Consider the following 16,503-nt stretch of genomic DNA (forward strand, 5'->3'; position numbering starts at 1 on the left):
TCTTGTCCCCTTCAAGACCTGGATGCTCCTTGTTCCTCTGGAGTTTTTCCCCCCTGCTGCTTCCAACCCCTCACCATTTTCCTGATTTTCAGCCCAACTTTCTCCCTTCTGACCAAGGGGAAATCTGGCATAGTTCTTCCTGCTGGGTGAAAATCTTCCCTGTTATTATTTTTAGGATTCCCTTTGATCCAGGTGTGCCTGGGTGGGCCCCACAGCAGATGTGTGATATTTAACATTCTTCCTGAGTGCTGCAATCCCAGGACCCAGCAGTGGAGAGCCAGGAGCTGCTGGGTTTGTTCTCTTTTGAGGAGCAGCAGCCAGCCTGAATTATTTCACCTTTTGTCTTTCCCATCAAATAATTCCCCTGTTTCTCATCTTTATGAGGTGGCTGGTGACACTGGGAATGGTTCAGGTGTAAAATGAGCCCTTGTGGCTCTCATCATCCACAGAGAATCACCTCCAGCAGCTCCTGCCCCAGACAAACCAGGACATTTCTCCTGCCCCAGACAAACCAGGACATTTATTCTGCCCCAAACCCTCCCCACCCTGTCACATTCTGTGGGTTATTCCTGCTGGGTTATTCCAGGGAAGCAGCAGCTCTGCAGGATTTAAAGCACATCTGCTCACCCCCACCTGTTCCTGCTCCATCATTTCCATGCTCTGCTAATCCTCTCCCTCTTTATGGAGCAGAGTTTCAGGGAACTTTTCTGCTGTGGAACTTTCTTCTTCCTCCCTGAGCACAACGCTGACTTAAACCACAAATCTCCCACTTGTTTCCACTGCTGGGCTCCTCTGCCTGCTGCCATCCTCATCCTCCCTCCTCCTCTCTTAATGGCTTGGTCATGCTCTCGCTCATCCCCATCTCGAGATTCTTTAAACCTAAAACAAAAACGATTAGGCAGGCTTAGGATACAGCAGAGCTTCAAAGGATTAAACGCTGACGTTCCCTGCTACCCTCGGAGAGATCAAACACTCGCTGCTGTTGGCCCTGCAGCACAAATCTTCCCCAGCAGTCGGGGATTGGAAACACAGAGGAGCAGCAGGATGAGGAATGGGGAGGGATTAAAACGAATAAATAAATATATGTGTGTGTCTTGGCCCTGCCACCGCTGAGGGACAACGTGACAGCAATGCCACGGCATGGAGGGAGCTGCAGGGCACTGAAAACACACGGAGGGGGAAAAGTTTGAGCCAAAATGTGGCATGGTGGTAAAAATGACCCAAAATACAGGGATGAGGCTGGAGCACCATCCCCGAATCCCCATCCCTAGGGCTCAAACCTCAGCAGGATCACTGAACTGTTTTATTTAAAAATTACCCCTTTTGGCCAGCTATAACCAAGTAAAAGTGCAGGATACGGCTGGGTTTGGGAAGCACCAAAGTTCAGGGGTTTGTTCTTTAAAAAAAAAAAGCTTAATTGAGATGCCACTGTGGAAATGTGGGGATGGACACACACCCCTCTCTCTCATCGATTATAAAGGGAAAATCCTTGGAGAACGCTGGGGAGGATTCACCCCCCCAGAGCCCTCACAGCAGAGACATTTCAGCCTAAAAACTGCTTTTTCCTGAACAAACGCTCATTTAACATTAAAACGCGTTTTTTTCCTGATGAGTGCCGCTCATTTAACACTAAAAAGACGTTTTCCCTAACGGGACGACGGGGATTTAACACTAAAACACATTTTTCCCCTCAGCGGCCGCCGGCCATTTAACACCAAAACGATCTTTTCCCTGTCGGCGCGGTGCCGATTTAACACTAAAACATCTTTTCCCCTGACCGGCCGCAGGTAATTTAACACCAAAACCACCCTTCCTCTGACGGAGCAGCGCTGATTTAACACAGAAAAGGGGTTTTTTTTTTCCGGCGGCCGAGCCCCTCCTCGCCCGCCTGACGCCTCCCCCGGCCATGGCGGCTCCGCGGCGCGGGCCCGGCGCGATGGCGGGGCCGGGGCCCGGGCCGGCTCCTCCGCGCCTGGCGCTGCTCCTGGCCCTGCTGGCCGCGCTGGTGGCCGTCAAGTATTACCGGGACATGGAGGCGGCGCGGCAGCAGGTACCGGGGAGCGGGGAGCGGGTACCGGGCAGGGGCGGGGACGGCGGAGGGAGGGAGGGAGGGGGAATGGCGGGCGCGGCCGGCCTGGGCTGCGTGAGGGGAGGCGGCGGCGCCGCGCTGAGGGAGCGGGATAACGGGGCTGAGGGAGGAATAACGGGGCTGAGAGAGGGGTAACGGGGCTGAGGGAGGAATAACGGGGCTGAGGGAGGGATAACGGGGCTGAGGGAGCCCAAACCGGACTGAGGGAGGGATAACGGGGCTGAGGGAGGGATAACGGGGCTGAGGGAGGGATAACGGGGCTGAGGGAGCTGTAAGGGGGCTGAGGGAGGGATAACCGGGCTGAGGGAGCCGGAACGGGGCTGAGGGAGGGATAATGGAGCTGAGAGAGGGGTAACGGGGCTGAGTGAGCTGTAAGGGGCTGAAGGAGGCTTTACCGGGCTGAGGGAGCCCAAGCCGGGCTGAAGGAGGTTTTACCGGGCTGAGGGAGCCCAAGCCGGGCTGAAGGAGGTTTTACCGGGCTGAAGGAGGTTTTACGGGGCTGAAGGAGGTTTTACCGGGCTGAAGGAGGTTTTACCGGGCTGAAGGAGGTTTTACCGGGCTGAAGGAGGTTTTACCGGGTTGAAGGAGGTTTTACGGGGCTGAAGGAGGTTTTACCGGGTTGAAGGAGGTTTTACGGGGCTGAAGGAGGTTTTACCGGGCTGAAGGAGCCCAAACTGAGCTGAAGGAGGTTTTACCGGGCTGAAGGAGCCCAAACCGAGCTGAAGGAGGTTTTACCGGGCTGAGGAAGCTGTAACCGGGCTGAGGGAGCCCAAACCGAGCTGAAGGAGGTTTTACCGGGCTGAGGGAGCTGTAACGGGGCTGAAGGAGGTTTTACCGGGCTGAAGGAGCCTTAACCGGGCTGAAGGAGCTGTAACGGGGCTGAGGGAGCCCGTTTTACCCCTCTGGCACAAACAGACAAGTTGTCCTCTTTATAATCCCAGATTAAAAAGAGCAAGGAAAAAACCAACAAGTTCTGAGAACTTTCTTTGATGTGAGTGTTATCGGAAAGCAGAAGGCCAAGCCCTGACGTCTCTCTCTGCTTTTAAACATCATTTTTGTCATCCCAGTGCAGCAGGACTGGAATGTTCTCCATGGGAGCCTTTGTTCCTCCGTGGTTGGGGTTTTATCTCCGGCTGGGTGGGCTCTGCTGGCTCCCAGGTGGTCACTGGTCAGTGCAGCCCAGGGCTGTGGCCGTGCCTGGACACTGCTTTGGGATGGAGATGTCCAGTTCCTGTGATCCCACCTCGTGTCCTGCTGTCTTTGAGCTGTTCCCGTGTCCCTGTGGCTCTCTCCTGAGGGGAAAAATGACTTTTCCCCACATTCCAGCAATACAAATTCCAACCCCATCCCTCGGGGTCTGTGCCTGTGAAGTGTAAAATGAGGAGAGGCTGTGAAAGATCCATCAGCAGGGTTGTGCTGAGGAGAGCAGAGGCAATGGAGCATCCCTTCAGAGCTCAGCACACATCCAGCCCAGCCTGCCCTGCCCAGGGGAGGGTTCTGCTCCCTGCCCAGGGCCCTGAGCTGCCCCCCAGCCCAGCAGAGCTCGCAGTTCATGACCTGTGTGCCCAGCACAGGTGAGATCTGGAGCTGGGAGGGGTCCTGGAGCCTGGAACGAGGCTTGTGAGACCCTGGCAGATGTGTCACACCTGCAGCCAGGAGCTCAGCAGAGCTGTCACCTGTTTCCAGAACCATGGATGCTCATCCCCATCCATTCATAAATAAAAACAGGTTTACTGTGGGCAGCCCACAGTGCATTGTCCCCGTGCACAAAAAACTTCATTTTTTCATGTCCTTGGCCGTGTCCTCATCCACATCTTCATTTTGAGTTGCAGACTCTCTGTTTCAGTCTGTCTCAGCCCTGGAACTGCCCTGGAAGGCTCTCAAGTGCTTTTGTAGCTGCAGCTGATGGGAGCAAAGCCTTCCAGGCTGCATTAGTGCTGCTTCAGGCTGGCAGGCAGCAGATGGAGAATAAATAAACGGGTTCAGGAGCTCTGGGGCTGCTGGTGGAGCTGCAGGCAGTGCAGAGCAGGCAGGCAGGAACAGCAGGATCACAGAGTGTGCTCCCAGCTCTGGGCTTTTTGGGGGTGCCAGGGCAGGCTGGTGGATGTGCCAAGGGCTGGCTGGCACTGAGGGCTGTCTCACCTGCTCTCTGTCCCTCCTCTCACACCAGCCTGCAGCTCCAAATTGTCCCTTTCCCATCAGACTGTGGAGTGGAAATGTCTGGAAGCATCCAGAGCCCTTCTGGCATCACCTTGGTGAGCCCTGAGGGGACTCTGCAGAGGCAGAAACTGAGGCACAGAGAAGCTGTGGAAATTTCTGGAGAGGATTGTGGCTTCTGTGACTCCCTGATGGATGGCTGAGGGAGCTGGGAGCCAAAATATTCCGTGTGGTTCTGAGGCTGGAGGTTTGGAGGGTGTGGGTGCTGGTGTGGATCCCACCACGAATGGAAGTTACAATTCCAAAGGCTCAGCTCAGTCCCTTTGTGCTTTTGGAAGGTGGTCCTCACATGTCTGGCTGCCTTTGTTTCTGTGCACATCAGTTCATAGCAATCACCACCTCCAGGTGCTCCCAATGTCTGCAGGTTTAGGACTGGCTGGCTGGAGAAAATGGGAATTTTTCTGGCAAAAGGCACTGGACGTGAGCAAATGGTTGAGCTGGAATTACTCAGGCAGATGTAGGTTCAGTGTCCTCGTGGCAGCAGTTCTGGACATGGATCCCTATTGCAAATGGCACCAAATCCTGCCAAGGGCTGTTCATCTTTCCCTGGATGTGCTGGCAAGAATGGGGATTGACTCAGAGGGGCCAGAGTGGGCTTTTGTTCCAACAAAATCTCACTTGCCTCTTCTTCCCAAACCAGGAGCTGGCTCTGAAGTCCCTGGGGAATGAGGGGCTGTTCCTTTTCTCCTCCCTGGACACAAACAAGGACCTGTACCTGAGCCCAGAGGAGTTCAAGCCCATTGCTGAGAAGCTCACAGGTGGGTTCCTGTCTGCCTTGCAGAGCCCTCCCTGCACAGAGCCAATCACCACCAACTCCACAGCCTGAATTCACTGAATATTTCATTTATTTCGTTTTCTGGGTGCTGGTTTGGGTCCCATTTGCATGAGGAGAGGCTGTGAAGCTTTCCATGTTGCTGGAAAGGCTCAAGCAGCAGACACCACTGTGACAAAGTGCAGTTTGTACAAGGTGGAGGATCCCATTGCTGGACTAGCAAAGTACATAAGTTACTTTGTGTGGAGCTTAAAGGGGATTTGGGATGGGTGAACACAACAAATCCAGCTCAGCCAGGCCAGGCCAAAAGCAGCAGTGAGTCACAGAGCTCCATTCAGCTGGGGCAGCCTCTCCTGGAGGGGAGATCATCTCTGGAGCTGGATCAGCACAGAGCAAGTGGCTGTGCTGGTGCCAGGCAGGGAGGAGTGTGGGGATGACAATGGACACTGGGGACACAGACAGGCTTTGCTTCTGCTCTGCTGGACCGGCTCCAGCACGTGCTGGGGTGGCTCTGAGGGGCTGGGAGTGTGTCTGGGCTTTGCAGTCAGGGAAACAGGGAATGCTTTGGGTTGGGAGGGACCTCAAAGCCCCTCAGAGCCACCCCTGCCATGGCAGGGACACCTCCCACTGTCCCAGGCTGCTCCAAGCCCTGCCCAGCACTGCTAGAGATCCAGGGGCAGCTCTGGGCACCCTGTGCCAGGGCCTCACACCCTCCCAGGGAACAATTCCTGCCCAATATCCAACCTGAACCCACCCTGTCCCACTGCACAGCCACTGAGCTGGTTCCCTTCCTCTTCAGTTCATGCAGCCAGAGCTGGGCTGGGGATGGAGCTGAGTTCTGCTGTCTGGGGACACTGGGAAACTCCCTGGATTTGCCAGGATAAATGTGCAATCACTTGACAGTTGTTTAAAAGGAGAGGGAGAGGACACAGCTGCTGGAATTGCTGGAGTTGCTGGAATTGCTGGAGTTGCTGGAATTGCTGGAGTTGCTGGAGTTGCTGGAATTGCTCTCCTTTTGTGCAGGGGTTGCTCCAGTCTCAGACTCTGAGGAGGAGACGCCGGATCCGGACGGGGAGACTTTGTCCATTGTGGCCAAATTCCAGCCCTTGGTGATGGAAACAATGACAAAGAGCAAGGATGGCTTCCTGGGGGTAGGTGTCCTGCAGGCCCCAATTCTGGGCTGAGCACATCTGGGGGGCTGGGAGCAGCCCCAGGAGGGGACATGGCTGCTGAGTCTGTGGGATTTGCTGTGGCAGGGCCCTCGTGCCTCCCTCAGCACTTCAGGGTCTCAGTGCACTCAGAGCACCTTGGTGGGAGTGGGAGCAGGAGTTAGAGCTGGCTCTGCCTCCCTCAGTGCACAGCAGTGGTGTTACAGGCAATGCTCCCCTCTGCTCTGTTACTCACATTCTTGGAGGCTGACAGAACGTTTTGGTGGGGTAACAAGAATTTGGGATGTGATTTTTCCCTACATCCATGACATCAGTGCACACTGCAGGCTGCACTCTGGGCTCTGACAGCATTTCTGTTCACAGATTTCTCATGTGGCTCTGTCTGGGCTGAGGAACTGGACAGCCCCAGCAGCCCCCAGGAGTGTCCTGCTTGCCAGGCAGTTTAAAGCCTTCCTCCCTCCAAAGAATAATCTGGAACTTGGGGAACCGTGGTGGATAATTCCCAGTGAGCTGAACATCTTCACTGGGTATCTCTCCAACAACAGGTTTTACCCTCCAGCTCCCAAGGGCAAAGAGGTGAGATCTGGAACTCAGATTTTATGTGTGTGTGTCCCTGGATGTTCTAATTGTGTAGTGTGGAGCCAGGAGTGGGGGTAAAACTGAGAGCAGGAAAAGCTCTGGGTGAGGCTGACTTGAGTAAGTGCATCTTTGTTAATTGTGTGGGGTCTGAGGGTGGTGGGAAGAAGGATTCAGAAGGGACCTGTGTGTCACCTTTAGGTGACAGGTGGGACTCTGTGTGCTCAGCCTGGCTGTGCATCCCCTGCCCTGGCTGCTGCTGGAGGTGACTGAGCCTGGTGGGATCAGGGATTGCATTTCAAAGGCTGAAGCACTGGTGCAGGCAGCCTTGCAGCTCAGTTTGCTGTTGTGCCTGAGCTGCTGGAATCCTGCAGGCCGTGGGGATGGCACAGAAACCATGGATGGATTTATTTGTGACAGCAGTGCCTTGTTTGTGTCCTTGGGGTGTGATTAGGTTGTGTCTGAGCTGGGTGTTCAATCACAGCCATCCTCTGACCTCCCTGCCCAGCTGGGGGAGGAACAGCTCTCATTGCTGCTGTCCCAACCCTCCCCAGGTGATCATCCACAGGCTGCTGAGCATGTTCCACCCCCGGCCCTTCGTCAGGACACGCTTTGCCCCTCAGGGAGCCGTGGCCTGCATCCAGGCCAGCAGCAGCTTCTACTACAGCATTGCCTTCAGGTGAGCCCCAGGGGCTGGGGACAGCCCTGAGCCTGGGACAGGGGGCTGGGGACAGCCCTGAGCCCGGGACAGGGGACAGGGGACAGCCCTGAGCCTGGGACAGGGAGCTGGGGACAGCCCTGAGCCTGGGACAGGGGACAGGGGACAGCCCTGAGCCTGGGACAGGGGACAGCCCTGAGCCTGGGACAGGGGGACAGGGGACAGCCCTGAGCCTGGGACAGGGGCTGGGGACAGCCCTGAGCCTGGGACAGGGGACAGGGGACAGCCCTGAGTCTGGCCTAGAGGGCTGGGGGCAGCCCTGAGCCTGGGACAGGGAGCTGGGGACAGCCCTGAGTCTGGCCCAGAGGGATGGGGACAGCCCTGAGCCTGGGACAGGGGACAGGGGAAAGCTCTGAGTCTGGCCTAGAGGGATGGGGACAGCCCTGAGCCTGGCCCAGGGGGCTGGAGGAGCCCCTGGCACAGAGCACAGGAGGGATGGTGTGTGCAGGGTGTTCCCAGGGCTGAGAGGGAAGGGAGGGTGGTTCAGTGTCACTGTGTCCTCATGCAGGACATCACCCTTGGACTAACCCTGGTTGGAAGGGGAGAATCTGGTTAGCAAGAATTCTCTTAGATTTAGGTTAATCAGGGGGTGGAGTGTCTTTCCAAGGGGGAAAGTTTACAGAATTTTTTACTGGGAGTGTTACACACAGCTTTGATGTGTCTGATCAGGCTGAAGGGGTCTTGTTCTGGCCCTGTGTTTCAAGGAATGATGAAGGATTCCATCCTTCCTGGATGCCCAATTCCAGAAGGCATGGATACTGGAGATGCTCCTGAGCCAGGGCATCTGTTCCAGCCTTTCACCCTCTTCACTGTGTGACATGAGAAGCTATTTAAGCTCCCCTCTCTTGCCCAGTTTAGGTTCATCATTCCAGGTGCCTGGTGACAGCTTTTCCCTGCTCTCAGTGCAGTGCAGGGTCCCAGCTATGGCTCCTCTCTCCTTTCAGGATCCACGCTGAATTCCAGCTGAACGAGCCACCCAACTTCCCCTTCTGGTTTTCCCCGGGGCAGTTCACAGGTTACATTGTGCTGTCCAAGGACTCTTCCCACGTCAGGGACTTCAGGCTCTTCGTCCCCAACAACAGGTACAGCTCCTTCCCTCCCATCTCCTGGAAATCTGAGCTCTGCAGGTGCCTGTAAATGCATTTCTGGGGATCCCATCAGTGCCCAGGAGCTGTGCCTGAGGATCCCATCAGTGCCAGGGGCTGTGCCTGAGGATCCCATCAGTGCCAGGGGCTGTGCCTGAGGATCCCATCAGTGCCCAGGGGCTGTGCCTGAGGATCCCATCAGTGCCAGGAGCTGTGCCTGAGGATCCCATCAGTGCCAGGGGCTGTGCCTGAGGATCCCATCAGTGCCAGGAGCTGTGCCTGAGGATCCCATCAGTGCCAGGAGCTGTGCCTGAGGATCCCATCAGTGCCAGGAGCTGTGCCTGAGGATCCCATCAGTGCCAGGAGCTGTGCCTGAGGATCCCATCAGTGCCAGGAGCTGTGCCTGAGGATCCCATCAGTGCCAGGAGCTGTGCCTGAGGATCCCATCAGTGCCAGGGGCTGTGCCTGAGGATCCCATCAGTGCCAGGGGCTGTGCCTGAGGATCCCATCAGTGCCCAGGGGCTGTGCCTGAGGATCCCATCAGTGCCCAGGAGCTGTGCCTGAGGATCCCATCAGTGCCAGGGGCTGTGCCTGAGGATCCCATCAGTGCCCAGGGGCTGTGCCTGAGGATCCCATCAGTGCCCAGGAGCTGTCCCGTGGTGCTGGGAGGGTGGGCAGGGACGGGCAGGGTGTGACAGCCCCAGGGACATTCAGCAGGGCCTCATGCTCCTCCTCCCACAGATTTTTTTGCCTGAAGTCTCAGAGGTTAAGGATTTGTGTGCAGAGCTTTGCAGCAGCTTGTTCTGCTCTCTGGCAAGGAGCTGGAATTGTTCAGAGGGAAGAAGCTCCAAATCTCTGCCCATGACAGGAATGAAAATTCTATTACAGCGTTACCCCGGCGACTCAACCCCGGTGGCTCTGTCAGCACATTTCTTCCAGCCAGCAGACACTCTGGGCTCTGCCAGCAGCCTTTTGCTTCCAAAAAACCACTTCTAAAAGTTCAGCAGGATCAGAATGTGCGAGTGCAGTGCTGGGGAGGAAGAGGGAGCGAAGACATCTCTGTGTGCTGCCGTTTGACAGAGCTCAGAGCTGCTGAGTGCTCAGTGGGGGCTGGGCCCTGCTCCAGCAGGGATCTGGGCTGTGCTGGGAGCACAGAGCTCTCCAGAGGCACGAGGGTGTTCCCATTTGTTGGGGTTTGCTGCAGCCCTGGCTGATCTGGGCTCCCCTGCAGGTCCCTGAACGTGGACATGGAGTGGCTGTACGGGGCGAGCGAGAGCAGCAGCATGGAGGTGGACATTGGATACCTGCCCCAGGTCTGTGCCTCTCCCCCTGCTCCTCACCTGGCCAGCTCCTCCTCTGGGGTTTGTGCTGCCACAGCTCTGAGCTGTGGAACCTCTGTGACCCCCGTTCCTCAGGGCTTTCTGATCATTTCAGTACAGCAGGAGAATTGCCATTCAGCTGTGTCTGTCCCCTGCTCTCCTGGTATTTTCCTTTTTCCCTCAGTGTGGGTTGAATCCTCAGCTCTTGGAGACTTTTTTCTTTTTTAAAACATTGCCTGACAGGCAGGAGGGAAGGTGAGGAGCTGAACCCAGGCCCTGAGCCCAGAGCAGAGTATGAACAGTGGATCTGGATTTAGAAACTGCACAAGGTTTGTGGTAATCCCAGCTCTTGGGACAGCAAACCTAAGTCAGAATTCTGAATGCCCATTTTCCCCTAAAATAGAGTTGTGTGTTTATTTTTAATTGGCAAAAGTCAGGAAAGCAGATTTAGCAGAATCATTTCAGAACCACAGGGAAGCTCCTGGGCAGCTTTTCCTGCTGCTCCCTCTCGTGGCTTCCCAGGGCTGAGCTGGTGACAGCAGCAAGAGCTTCCAGTTAGCCCTGCAGGTGGTGATGATTGAAAGGATCTGTGTCCCACACTCAGTAACTTCCATTGGGAAGGTGGGAACGTGGATTCTGCACTTCCAGTGAGCACTGAGGGAAATGAAATTCCTCCCTGCTGTGTCACTGGTGAATGCAGCTCCAGGAGGTGGGAGATGAGGCTGTGCCTTCACCAGGAGCTGCCCTGTGTTCTGTTGGATCTGGGTGCTGTGCTGGAGCCCAGGAGCAGCAGGAGAGCTCCAAGGCTCCTGTTCCCTGCAGATGGAGCTGGAATCCACAGGGCCCTCAGTGCCCAGCGTGATCCACGACGAGAACGGGAACGTCCTGGACAGCAGGGACCCCTCAGGGGAGCCCATCCAGTTTGTGTTTGAGGAGATCAGCTGGCAGCAGGAGATCCCCTGGCAGGAGGCAGCCCACAGGCTGGAGGTGGCCATGTACCCATTTAAGAAGGTGAGGAAGGGGCTGGGCTCTCCTTGGCACATGGATTGATTGTCCTGCAGGGCCAGCAGAGGCAGAGGGCACAGGCTGAGCAGCACCCAGGGCACTGGCAGGGTCTGGGGGTGTCCCAGGGGGTCTGGGGGTGTCCCAGGGAGTCTGGGGGTGTCCCAGGGAGTCTGGGGGTGTCCCAGGGGGTTTGGGGTCACAGCCTCCATGTCAGGATTACCCTGGGGCTGTGGGCTCATCCTTCTGCCTCTTGTCAGTGCCTGCTGCAGTGATTTGGGAGCAGGCAGGTAATGGTGCTGCTCACAAGTGTTTTTTCCTCTGGCATTGCTTCTGCAGCAGCCAGGTGCCTCTGGGCCAAGCTTTCCTTATCAGCAGAGAGCACAGCATGTGCCTGTGCCTCTGCAGCCTGCAGCCAGACACAGATTTATGGCTCTGGGTCACCCAGACTATTGAACATGCCAGCAGGCTGTGCAGCAGATGGCCACTGCCTGTCACTGCTTCCTTGGCTGAAGGGACACGTTTTGGTGGCTGCCTCCTTGTGCCTGAGCTTACAAATGTCCCTTCAGGCTGCCAAGATGTTCATTCCAGTTCCTGTCACTTGAGTGATTGCAGCAGGCTCCCTCACTGCCACTTCTCAGGCTGGTCAGGTTTTGGAATCAATATCTCCAGGCCAGGTTTCCCAGCAGCTGAGGGGGGGCTGCAGCCAGGCTGGCAGTGTGTGACACCAGGGCTCTGCAGGTGCAGGGACAGGGCCACAGCCTCCCTGGGGACACCACCACAGTTTGAATCTGCAGGTCCTGCTGCAGGCTGAGCTCTGTGTGTCACCCCTGGGCCTGGTTCCTTCTGCTGTTGGGGCTGTTCTGTGGCTGCTCCTCAGCCTGTCCCTCTGCCCCCAGATCTCCTACCTGCCCTTCACAGAGGCCTTTGAGAGAGCACAAGCAGAGAAGAAGCTGGTGCACTCCATCCTGCTCTGGGGTGCCCTGGATGACCAGTCCTGCTGAGGTGAGGAATTGCCAGCGTGGCTGGAGGGGTCAGGAGGGGAGCTGGGGGTCAGGAGCCAGCAGGGAGCCTGGTGTCACTTGTTCTGGCTCTGCAGGGGCTGAGCAGACAGAGGCTGGGAGGGGGGAGTTACTGATGGGAGCTGGGAATGGGGAATTACTGGTGGGAATGGAGAGTTACTGGTGGGAATGGGGAGTTACTGGTGGGAATGGGGAGTTACTGGTGGGAATGGGGAGTTACTGGTGGGAATGGGGAGTTACTGGGGGGAGCTGGGAATGGGGAATTACTGGTGGGAACTGGGAATGGGGAGTTACTGGTGGGAGCTGGGAATTACTGGTGGGAGCTGGGAATGAGGAGTTACTGGGGGGAGCTGGGAATTACTGGTGGGAGCTGGGAGTGGGGAATTCCTGATGGGAACTGGGAATGGGGAGTTACTGGTGGGAGCTGGGAATTCCTGATGGGAGCTGGGAATGGGGAGTTACTGGTGGGAGCTGGGAATTACTGGTGGGAGCTGGGAGTGGGGAATTCCTGATGGGAGCTGGGAGTGGGGAATTCCTGATGGGAGCTGAGACAATCATGAGTCAGTCACCTTTGTTGAGGTGGAGGCTTGGCTCTGGTCCTTCCCTTCCCCTTTCCTGCTGGGGGAGAGGCAGCAGGGCAGGGAAAGGGGCTCTGCTGTCCCTGCCTTGGGGCTGTCCTGGTGTGCAGCTTTTCCCCCTCAATGCCTGAGAGTTTCTGTGCCAGGGGAGCAGGAGGGGTGGGTGGAAGGGAAGGGTCTGTGCCCTCCTGTGTGCCCTGCAGAGCCCTCAGCACTGGGCTGTGCTGGGCATGGACAGCAAGTGGCACCTGGGGTGGTTCCTTGGCTTCTCCTGGGCTCTGCTGAGCTCTCTGTAGGGAACAAAAGCCATGGAAAATTGCAAAAGGGCAGTGGGGAGGGCAGGGGGAGCCAGAGTCAGCTGGCACTGAGCATGGTGACAGTGAGCTCAGGAAACAACATCCAAGCCTCCTGTGCCCCCTCCTGCCCCAGGTTCGGGGCGAACTCTCCGGGAAACCGTCCTGGAAAGTTCGCCCATCCTCGCCCTGCTCAACCAGAGCTTCGTCAGCACCTGGTCCCTGGTGAAGGAGCTGGAGGAGCTGCAGGTGAGGCTGCCAGGGCTGGGGGTGCCAGGGGGTGCCAGGGCTGGGGGAGCTCCCTCCTGGGCCGGGGGTTTGTTCCTGGGCCGGGCACACAGCAGAGGGAGGCAGGCTCAGAGTGCACAGGGACCCCCTTGGCTCTGTCCTGTGCCAGCTTTAAAGCTGAACCAGCTGCTTCCCTGTGAGACAGCCCTGCCCAAGGCCTCTGGTGCCATCAGCTGAGTCCCCTGCAGCCCAGGGGACAGCCAGAGGACCAAAGAACTGTGTGAACCCTGAGGCTCCTGACTGAGCCTCCCCCCCTTGTGAGCCTGTGCTGTCAGCTGGGATCAGTCACTGAGCTGGAGACTGAAAGGCTGGGATCAGGCTTGGTGTGCCTGTGATCAGGTGATTTTATTGTCTGGGGAGAAAATCTGCAGCTGAAATGAGAGAGGGAGCCTGAAAGGGAATGGGAAAGCAGCTTGAGAAAAGGTCCCAGCTACCAACAGTGCCAGGCTCTCTGCTCCCTCCCTCCCTCCTGTGGGTCCCCCTGTGCCATCCTGCCACTTCTGGGCTGTTCAGATCTGTGTTTTTGGGGTCTCCCTGCAGAGCAACAGAGAGAATGAGTTCTACAGCAAGCTGGCCAAGCTGCACCTGGAGAAATACAACTTCCCTGTGGAGATGATCCTCTGCCTCCCCAACGGCACCGTGGTAGGGCTGGGCTGTCCCCGTGCAATTCCCTGCAGGGTGGGCACACCTGGGGCTGTCCCTCCACCCAGAAATCTGAGACAAATGGGTTTTTATTCAGAGAGAACAGCAGCAGCTCTGCAGGGCCAGAGCAGGCTTGAGCCAAGTGTGATTCCTCTCTGTCCCTGAGCTTTGGGAAGCCCCTGTAGGTTTTTTTTTTTTGCTGTCTGTGCCAGGCCCCAGCTGGTCACACCTGCAGGGTCCCCATGAGGCTGAGGGCTGTGACAGACCCCAGCAGCCACAGAGGCTCAGTGTCCCCTTTCCCAGCTCTGTGGGAAGTGTTGGAAGCTCAGGTTCTGCAGCCCCCCAGGCTCACAGACATGAGCTGAGCCTCCACAATTCATCTTCTTCTTAACCTAAGCCAAGGTCAGCACCCCTGGGGGAAGATCACACATTTTTTTTCTCTTGACTGTGAAATTCAGAGCTGAATTCTGGTTCCTGAATTAGCATTTGTAAAGAATGAAATATTCTGTGCCTTGTCACCTCTGTCCTGGCTGCAGGCCAAGGCAGCAGGTGGGGAATTGTTGTGACCTTTACAAGTCTCCTCTCATCTCTTTCCTTTGCCAGGTTCACCACATCAATGCCAACTATTTCCTGGACATTACATCCATGAAGCCTGAAGATGTTGAAAGCAGCATCTTCAGTTTCTCAACCAATTTTGAAGACCCTTCAACAGCAACTTACCTCCAGTTCCTGAAGGAAGGGCTGCAGAGAGCAGAGCCATACCTGCAGCCCTAAAAGCAGGCACCTGGATGCCCCAGTGAGATGGCCAAAGATTTCAGAGATCTATTTTGGTTACAGCAAACTCCTCCTCACCTCCCTGGCACACGTTGGGGTTGAACTGCAGGTGGTTCCAGGCTGGGGCTGAGCTCCAGGTGGTTCCAGTTTACACAACCTGTCCTTTTTCAGTTCAGGCACGTTGTCACAGGAGTGAAACCACTTGAATCCATTCCCAGGGCTGTGCCACCCATCCCCATTTCTCTGCAGCTCCTGCTCAGACTGGTGGAACTCAGCAGTGAGCAGCGTTGCCATTCAGACCAAACACTCGTGTGAGGACAGAGCCAGCAGCCCTGGGCAGCTCCTGCTCCCTGCTGGGCCAGCCTGGGGTCCTGGGGCAGCTCTGGGCAGTGACAGTGACAGTGTGTGTGACAGGGCTGTGGTGAGCTCTGAGCAGTGCCCTGTGTCACCTCAGGCTTGGTGACAATCCTGGCTGTGCCCCTCAGGGTGGCACAGGGACACCAGGAGGGGCCACCAGGGTTTGGTGCAGCTCGGTCTGATCCCCCCAGTGTCCCCCACCCCTCCATCCCTCCCCAGAGCTCCTCAGAGCTGCTGCTCTGCCCCTTTTTTGCTTTGAGCTTCCAGGTCCTGCTGGCTGAGGAACCACCAGGTTCCCTTTGGGAACTGCCCTGAACAGAACTGGGCAGTTCTGAAAGCCAGAAGTACAAAGATATTTTCAGGAATTTTTTTCCAAAGAGGTTGTTCAGACATGAAGCCATTTTCCCTTCCCTGCAGCCACCCTGAGCAGCTGCTCCTGCTCTGGCCAGAGTGAGCATCCCTTTGTAATCTGGAGAAGGAAAGGTTCCATGGAACGGGTTTGAAGGCAAATTCCTGCAGCCATGGCAGGACACAAATCATCTTCAGTAGCTGCCTGCAGCCAGCCCTGCCTGGTGATGCTTTTTCTGCTCTCTGAAGCACAATTTTGTTGGACCAAATTAAGGGAAAAGCCTTTTTTTTTTTTTTTTTGTTTTTTTGACCAGGTATTTTCACTGCTGGGCTCCAGGTCCTGGGGGTGGCAATGGCCCTGTCCCCAGCCTGAGCCTGGAGCCTGAGCTCAGCTGCTCCTCTGGGCCAAACCAGTGTCACTTCATTAATTACTCTGCTGAGATTAATGAAGGGCCCCGGGGTGGTTCTGTGTTGGCTTTGTAACTATGCAGCAGCTCTGCACTTTGTCGGGGTCTGGCCGTGCCAGAGCCCCCGGGCAGCGCTGGGCACAGTCCCTGGCATCCCCTGGGGAAAGGAAAACCCTGGGGGTCCCACCGAGTTAATTCCGTTAATTCATGAGCTCCTGGGAGCGCCCAGGAGGGGCTGAGTGTGCACAGGGAGCCCGGAGCGCAGGGCAGGGGAGCAGCGGGGGGGGCCCTGCCCGTGTCCGTCTGTCCCTCTGTGCCCCTCTGTCCCTGTGTGCCCGTTCCTATGTTCCCGTGCCCGGGGCTGCAGCGCTGCGGCCCGAGCGGCCCCGCTGGCTCCGGGAGCGGCTCCTCCCGCGCCTTGTGACGCCCTGGCCCCAAAGCCGCGGCGGGCCCGGGCCGATGTCGGCCGGGAGGGGCGGCGGAGCGGCCCCGGTAAAAACAAACATCCGGTAAAAACAAACATCCGGTAAAAACATCCGTGCATCCTCCAGCTCGGCCTCCGCTCTCCTTCCTGCGCCGGGGGCTGCGGGTGGGCGGGGGGCGCTGCCGTGCACCGGGACACCACCACTGTCCCCCCGCCATTGTCCCTCCTGCACCGGGACACCGCCACTGTCCCCCCGCCATTGTCCCCCTGCACCGGGACACCGCCATTGTCCCCCCGCCATTGTCCCCCCGCCATTGTCCCCCTGCACCGGGACACCGCCACTGTCCCCCCGCCACTGTCCCCCCTGCACCGGGACACCGCCGGCGGGGCGGGGCCGCGGGACGTCGGCGCGGTGACGTAACG

The 16,503-nt window shown here is 57.1% G+C and overlaps 1 protein-coding gene across 1 annotated transcript; it reads left to right on the forward strand.

Moving 5' to 3' along the window:
- The first annotated feature begins 1,936 nt into the window (after positions 1 to 1,936).
- SELENON (selenoprotein N) lies at positions 1,937 to 14,934 on the forward strand. Its single transcript, XM_033080591.1, has 12 exons — positions 1,937 to 2,050; positions 4,947 to 5,064; positions 6,102 to 6,229; positions 6,611 to 6,823; positions 7,378 to 7,502; positions 8,486 to 8,623; positions 9,858 to 9,939; positions 10,768 to 10,956; positions 11,847 to 11,952; positions 12,977 to 13,089; positions 13,669 to 13,770; positions 14,374 to 14,934. Exons 1-12 carry the CDS (start codon positions 1,937 to 1,939, stop codon positions 14,542 to 14,544), a joined length of 1,599 nt encoding a protein of 532 aa, XP_032936482.1. The 3' UTR covers positions 14,545 to 14,934.
- Positions 14,935 to 16,503: the final 1,569 nt, after the last annotated feature.

Source organism: Catharus ustulatus, chromosome 26, assembly GCF_009819885.2.
Source record: "Catharus ustulatus isolate bCatUst1 chromosome 26, bCatUst1.pri.v2, whole genome shotgun sequence".
NCBI classification, from domain to species: domain Eukaryota; kingdom Metazoa; phylum Chordata; class Aves; order Passeriformes; family Turdidae; genus Catharus; species Catharus ustulatus.